General features: G+C 45.5%; 1 protein-coding gene across 1 annotated transcript in view; it reads right to left on the reverse strand.

The window, feature by feature from the left end:
- Window positions 1–220: 220 nt before the first annotated feature.
- The window catches only part of LOC139405616 (very long chain fatty acid elongase 4-like), a 13,511-nt gene continuing 6,020 nt past the window's right edge, over window positions 221–7,711 (reverse strand). Inside the window, exons 5-6 of the mRNA XM_071148025.1 lie at window positions 3,721–3,848; window positions 221–684 (exon numbers count right to left, since the gene is read on the reverse strand). Coding sequence (XP_071004126.1) covers window positions 346–684; window positions 3,721–3,848 — 467 coding nt within the window. The 3' untranslated portion in view covers window positions 221–345. The remainder of the gene's footprint in view (window positions 685–3,720; window positions 3,849–7,711) is intronic.

Genomic DNA, 7,711 nt, shown 5'->3' on the forward strand with positions numbered 1-7,711 from the left:
TTCCAGACCAGAAACTACTGAACGTTGGATTAGTTGTAACGACGGTCACCTTGGACACGTCGCGACCTCTTGCCAGGGTTGGGGTTATTTCCCTTTCAATTCAGCCAAACGCAGAAAGTTAACAGAAATTCTAATTCCAATCAAAGCCAATGAGGAAAATTTGAAATTTTGAACGTCATTAGATTGACTGAATTGAAATGGAATTGACTCCAGCCTCTTACCACACCTTCACCTACAAGTCATGTGCTGTATAGGGAATAGGGTGCTATGTGGGAGGTATAATAAGATCAAACAGCAAGGCTTGTTAGTGCCAGCCTCCTTCAGCCCTACACCCCTCCCCTCCGTCTAATCCCTCTTGGCCCTCCCCTTCCTCTTTCTCCTTCCATTCCCGTTGTCCACCCCCGACGACCTCTCCTTTGCCTCCACCTTGCCCCCCACCCCCACCGCTCCGTTCCCCAGTCCCTTGGACAGCCCGTTGGAGACCCCGTTGTTAGACAGAGCCTTGGCGGCCTTGGGCTCCCTGGGTTGGCGCGGCGTGCGGCGGTACGTCTGGTAGTAGAAGTTACCGAACAGGGCGATGAAGGTGAGGGCGTAGCAGATAAGGGCATAGTGCATCCAGTGGGGAAACTCACAGTCCATGTAGAGGGACAGAGCAGTGTGACCAATGGTAACATGGAACTGGACCTGAGGTAGAGACGGAGGGAGGGATCAGTTGAAACCTTATTATATTACAGGGCCTTCTGGGAAAGTAACATGGAACTGGACCTGAGGTAGAGATGGAGGGAGGGATCAGTTGAAATTATATTACAGGGCCTTCTGGGAAAGAAACATGGAACTGGACCTGAGGTAGAGATGGAGGGAGGGATCAGTTCAAACCTTATTATATTACAGTAACATGGAACTGGACCTGAGGTAGAGACGGAGGGAGGGATCAGTTGAAATTATATTACAGGGCCTTCTGGGAAAGAAACATGGAACTGGACCTGAGGTAGAGATGGAGGGAGGGATCAGTTCAAACCTTATTATATTACAGTAACATGGAACTGGACCTGAGGTAGAGACGGAGGGAGGGATCAGTTGAAATTATATTACAGGGCCTTCTGGGAAAGAAACATGGAACTGGACCTGAGGTAGAGATGGAGGGAGGGATCAGTTCAAACCTTATTATATTACAGTAACATGGAACTGGACCTGAGGTAGAGATGGAGGGAGGGTTCAGTTGAAACCTATTATCTTCAGACCCCTTGACTTTTAACACATTTTGTTACGTTACAGCCTTATTCTAAAATGGATTAAATAAAAAAAACATGTTCCTTATCAATCTATACACAATGCCCCACAGTGACATCACAATACCCCATAATGACATCACAATACCCCATAGTGACATCACAATACCCCATAGTGACATACAGTATATCACAAAAGTGAGTACACCCCTCACATTTTTTTAAAAATATTTGAGTATATCTTTTCATGTGACAACACTGAAGAAAGGACACTTTGCTACAATGTAAAGTAGTGAGTGTACAGCTTGTATAACAGTGTAAATTTGCTGTCCTCTCAAAATAACTCAACACACAGACATTAATGTCTAAACTGCTGGCATTTTCCGTAGAGCTCAGAGACAGGGTTGTGTCGAGGAACAGATCTGGGGAAGGGTAACAAAAAATGTCTGGAAGGTCTGCAAGAACACAGTGGCCTCCATCATTCTTAAATGGAAGATGTTTGGAACCACCAAGACTCTTCTTAGAACTGGCCACCCGGCCAAACTGAGCAATCGGGGGAGAAGGGCCTTGGTCAGGGAAGTGACCAAGAAACTGATGATCACTCTGACAGAGCTCCAGAGTTCCTCTGTGGAGATGGGAGAACCTTCCAGAAGGACAACCATCTCTGCAGCACTCCACCAATCAGGCCTTTATGGTAGAGTGGCTAGACGGAAGCCACTCCTCAGTAAAAAGGCACATGACAGCCCGCTTGGAGTTTCCTAAAAGGCACCTAAAGGACTCTCAGACCATGAGAAACAAGATTCCCTGGTCTGATGAAACCAAGATTGAACTCTTTGGCCTGAATGCCAAGCGTCACGTCTGGAGGAAACCTGGCACCATCCCTACGGTGAAGCATGGTGGTGGCAGCATCATGCTGTGGGGATGTTTTTCAGCTGCAGGGACTGGGAGACTAGTCAGGATCGAGATGAACGGAGCAAAGTACAAAGAGATCCTTGATGAAAACCTGCTCCAGAGCACTCAAGACCACAGACTGGGGAGAAGGTTCACCTTCCAACAGGACAACGTCCCTAAGCACACAGATAAGACAATGCAGGAGTGGCTTCGGGACAAGTCTCTGAATGTCCTTGAGTGGCCCAGCCAGAGCCCGGACTTGAACCCGACCGAACATCTATGGAGAGACCTGAAAATAGCTGTGCAGCGACGCTCCCCATCCAACCTGACAAGAGCTGGAGAGGATCTGCAGAGAAGAATGGGAGAAACTCCCCAAATACAGGTGTGCCATATTTCCGTTAAAATATATATATACATTTTCAAAAATGTCTAAAAACCTCTTTTTGCTTTGTCATCATGAGATATTGTGAGTAGATTGATGAGTCGGGGAAAAAAACATTGTAACAAAATGCTGAATAAGTCAAGGGGGGCTCTGTACTGTACAACAGGGCTATTCAACTGTGGACATGTAGAAGGCAATCTGAGGGAAGAAGATGAAACACAACCTTTCTGGCTTTCATGATCTCTCCAGGGTAGAGAAGAAGACCAGCTGGTTTTCATGATCTCTCCAGGGTAGAGAAGAAGACCAGCTGGTTTTCATGATCTCTCCAGGTAGAGAAGAAGACCAGATGGTTTTCATGATCTCTCCAGGGTAGAGAAGATGACCAGCTGGTTTTCATGATCTCTCCAGGTAGAGAAGAAGACCAGCTGGTTTTCATGATCTCTCCAGGTAGAGAAGAAGACCAGCTGGTTTTCATGATCTCTCCAGGTAGAGAAGAAGACCAGCTGGTTTTCATGATCTCTCCAGGTAGAGAAGATGACCAGCTGGTTTTCATGATCTCTCCAGGTAGAGAAGATGACCAGCTGGTTTTCATGATCTCTCCAGGTAGAGAAGATGACCAGCTGGTTTTCATGATCTCTCCAGGTAGAGAAGATGACCAGCTGGTTTTCATGATCTCTCCAGGGTAGAGAAGATGACCAGCTGGTTTTCATGATCTCTCCAGGTAGAGAAGATGACCAGCTGGTTTTCATGATCTCTCCAGGTAGAGAAGAAGAACAGCTTCTGCCTTCGAGGTTCATTAACTGAATAGTCCAGCAACCCAGTAGTTATGATATGACATAATGCCATGACTGACTTACTGTAAATCCATCTGAATCAAGTTAGACTGACTTACTGTAAATCCATCAGAATCAAGTTAGACAGACTTACTGTAAATCCATCAGAATCAAGTTAGACAGACTTAACTGTAAATCAATCTGAATCAAGTTAGACTGACTTACTGTAAATCCATCAGAATCAAGTTAGACTGACTTACTGTAAATCCATCTGAATCAAGTTAGACTGACTTACTGTAAATCCATCTGAATCAAGTAAGACTGACTTACTGTAAATCCATCTGAATCAAGTTAGACTGACTTTACTGTAAATCCATCTGAATCAAGTTAGGCTGACTTTACTGTAAATCCATCTGAATCAAGTTACTGTAAACGGATCTCTTACCATCTGGATGACAGTCAGGTACTTCTTCCACCACAGGTACTTCTGGATCTTGGGTCCAAAGGAGGCCAGCCCATAGTACAGATACATCAGGACATGGATGGCTGCGTTCATGTGTGCACCAAAGAATGCTGCAAAGGAGGGAGGGGGGGGGGAACCCATCAGATAATGTGATGAGGTCCATTACCAAATTACCAATAACGCATGAATTTCTAATAAGGGAACGTTCCTGCATCGGCTACAGTTCAACGCAGAAGAAGAGATTCCTTTTTTCTAAAAAAGGAAGTTGCTGGTTAAGTATATAAAAACAGACAAGTAGAGGGGATACTCACACTGTCCGCCAGCGACCCAAAGGAAGTTGCTGGTTAAGTATATAAAAACAGATAAGTAGAGGGGATACTCACACTGTCCTCCAGCGACCCAAAGGAAGTTGCTGGTTAAGTATATAAAAACAGACAAGTAGAGGGGATACTCACACTGTCCTCCAGCGACCCAAAGGAAGTTGCTGGTTAAGTATATAAAAACAGATAAGTAGAGGGGATACTCACACTGTCCGCCAGCGACCCAGAGGAAGTTGCTGGTTAAGTATATAAAAACAGACAAGTAGAGGGGATACTCACACTGTCCTCCAGCGACCCAAAGGAAGTTGCTGGTTAAGTATATAAAAACAGATAAGTAGAGGGGATACTCACACTGTCCTCCAGCGACCCAAAGGAAGTTGCTGGTTAAGTATATAAAAACAGACAGGTAGAGGGGATACTCACACTGTCCTCCAGCGACCCAAAGGAAGTTGCTGGGTTAAGTATATAAAAACAGACAGGTAGAGGGGATACTCACACTGTCCTCCAGCGACCCAGAGGAAGTTGCTGGGTTAAGTATATAAAAACAGATAAGTAGAGGGGATACTCACACTGTCCTCCAGCGACCCAGAGGAAGTTGCTGGGTTAAGTATATAAAAACAGACAAGTAGAGGGGATACTCACACTGTCCGCCAGCGACCCAAAGGAAGTTGCTGGGTTAAGTATATAAAAACAGACAAGTAGAGGGGATACTCACACTGTCCGCCAGCGACCCAAAGGAAGTTGCTGGTTAAGTATATAAAAACAGACAAGTAGAGGGGATACTCACACTGTCCTCCAGCGACCCAAAGGAAGTTGCTGGTTAAGTATATAAAAACAGACAAGTAGAGGGGATACTCACACTGTCCGCCAGCGACCCAAAGGAAGTTGCTGGTTAAGTATATAAAAACAGACAAGTAGAGGGGATACTCACACTGTCCTCCAGCGACCCAAAGGAAGTTGCTGGTTAAGTATATAAAAACAGACAAGTAGAGGGGATACTCACACTGTCCTCCAGCGACCCAAAGGAAGTTGCTGGTTAAGTATATAAAAACAGACAAGTAGAGGGGATACTCACACTGTCCTCCAGCGACCCAAAGGAAGTTGCTGGGTTAAGTATATAAAAACAGACAAGTAGAGGGGATACTCACACTGTCCGCCAGCGACCCAAAGGAAGTTGCTGGGTTAAGTATATAAAAACAGACAAGTAGAGGGGATACTCACACTGTCCGCCAGCGACCCGAAGGAAGTTGCTGGGTTAAGTATATAAAAACAGACAAGTAGAGGGGATACTCACACTGTCCGCCAGCGACCCAAAGGAAGTTGCTGGGTTAAGTATATAAAAACAGACAAGTAGAGGGGATACTCACACTGTCCGCCAGCGACCCGAAGGAAGTTGCTGGGTTAAGTATATAAAAACAGACAAGTAGAGGGGATACTCACACTGTCCTCCAGCGACCCAAAGGAAGTTGCTGGTTAAGTATATAAAAACAGACAAGTAGAGGGGATACTCACACTGTCCGCCAGCGACCCAAAGGAAGTTGCTGGTTAAGTATATAAAAACAGACAAGTAGAGGGGATACTCACACTGTCCGCCAGCGACCCAAAGGAAGTTGCTGGGTTAAGTATATAAAAACAGACAAGTAGAGGGGATACTCACACTGTCCGCCAGCGACCCAAAGGAAGTTGCTGGTTAAGTATATAAAAACAGACAAGTAGAGGGGATACTCACACTGTCCGCCAGCGACCCAAAGGAAGTTGCTGGGTTAAGTATATAAAAACAGACAAGTAGAGGGGATACTCACACTGTCCGCCAGCGACCCAAAGGAAGTTGCTGGGTTAAGTATATAAAAACAGACAAGTAGAGGGGATACTCACACTGTCCGCCAGCGACCCAAAGGAAGTTGCTGGGTTAAGTAAAACAGACAAGTAGAGGGGATACTCACACTGTTCGCCAGCGACCCAAAGGAAGTTGCTGGGTTAAGTATATAAAAACAGACAAGTAGAGGGGATACTCACACTGTCCGCCAGCGACCCAGAGGAAGTTGCTGGGTTAAGTATATAAAAACAGACAAGTAGAGGGGATACTCACACTGTCCGCCAGCGACCCAAAGGAAGTTGCTGGGTTAAGTATATAAAAACAGACAAGTAGAGGGGATACTCACACTGTCCGCCAGCGACCCAAAGGAAGTTGCTGGGTTAAGTATATAAAAACAGACAAGTAGAGGGGATACTCACACTGTCCGCCAGCGACCCAAAGGAAGTTGCTGGTTAAGTATATAAAAACAGACAAGTAGAGGGGATACTCACACTGTCCGCCAGCGACCCAAAGGAAGTTGCTGGTTAAGTATATAAAAACAGACAAGTAGAGGGGATACTCACACTGTCCTCCAGCGACCCAAAGGAAGTTGCTGGTTAAGTATATAAAAACAGACAAGTAGAGGGGATACTCACACTGTCCGCCAGCGACCCAAAGGAAGTTGCTGGGTTAAGTATATAAAAACAGACAAGTAGAGGGGATACTCACACTGTCCGCCAGCGACCCAAAGGAAGTTGCTGGTTAAGTATATAAAAACAGACAAGTAGAGGGGATACTCACACTGTCCGCCAGCGACCCAAAGGAAGTTGCTGGGTTAAGTATATAAAAACAGACAAGTAGAGGGGATACTCACACTGTCCGCCAGCGACCCAAAGGAAGTTGCTGGTTAAGTATATAAAAACAGACAAGTAGAGGGGATACTCACACTGTCCGCCAGCGACCCAAAGGAAGTTGCTGGTTAAGTATATAAAAACAGACAAGTAGAGGGGATACTCACACTGTCCTCCAGCGACCCAAAGGAAGTTGCTGGGTTAAGTATATAAAAACAGATAAGTAGATGGGATACTCACACTGTCCACCAGCGACCCAAAGGAAGTTGCTGGGTTAAGTATATAAAAACAGATAAGTAGAGGGGATACTCACACTGTCCTCCAGCGACCCAAAGGAAGTTGCTGGTTAAGTAAAACAGACGAGTAGATGGGATACTCACACTGTTCGCCAGCGACCCAAAGGAAGTTGCTGGGTTAAGTATATAAAAACAGATAAGTAGAGGGGATACTCACACTGTCCGCCAGCGACCCAAAGGAAGTTGCTGGTTAAGTATTTTTTTTAAACAGATAAGTAGAGGGGATACTCACACTGTCCGCCAGCGACCCAAAGGAAGTTGCTGGTTAAGTATATAAAAACAGATAAGTAGAGGGGATACTCACACTGTCCTCCAGCGACCCAAAGGAAGTTGCTGGGTTAAGTATATAAAAACAGATACGTAGAGGGGATACTCACACTGTCCTCCAGCGACCCAAAGGAAGTTGCTGGGTTAAGTATATAAAAACAGACGAGTAGAGGGGATACTCACACTGTCCTCCAGCGACCCAAAGGAGGTTGCTGGGTTAAGTATATAAAAACAGATAAGTAGAGGGGATACTCACACTGTCCGCCAGCGACCCAAAGGAAGTTGCTGGTTAAGTATTTTTTTTAAACAGATAAGTAGAGGGGATACTCACACTGTCCGCCAGCGACCCAAAGGAAGTTGCTGGTTAAGTATATAAAAACAGATAAGTAGAGGGGATACTCACACTGTCCTCCAGCGACCCAAAGGAAGTTGCTGGGTTAAGTA

The sequence above is a fragment of the Oncorhynchus clarkii genome, chromosome 3 (assembly GCF_045791955.1).
Source record: "Oncorhynchus clarkii lewisi isolate Uvic-CL-2024 chromosome 3, UVic_Ocla_1.0, whole genome shotgun sequence".
NCBI lineage: Eukaryota > Metazoa > Chordata > Actinopteri > Salmoniformes > Salmonidae > Oncorhynchus > Oncorhynchus clarkii.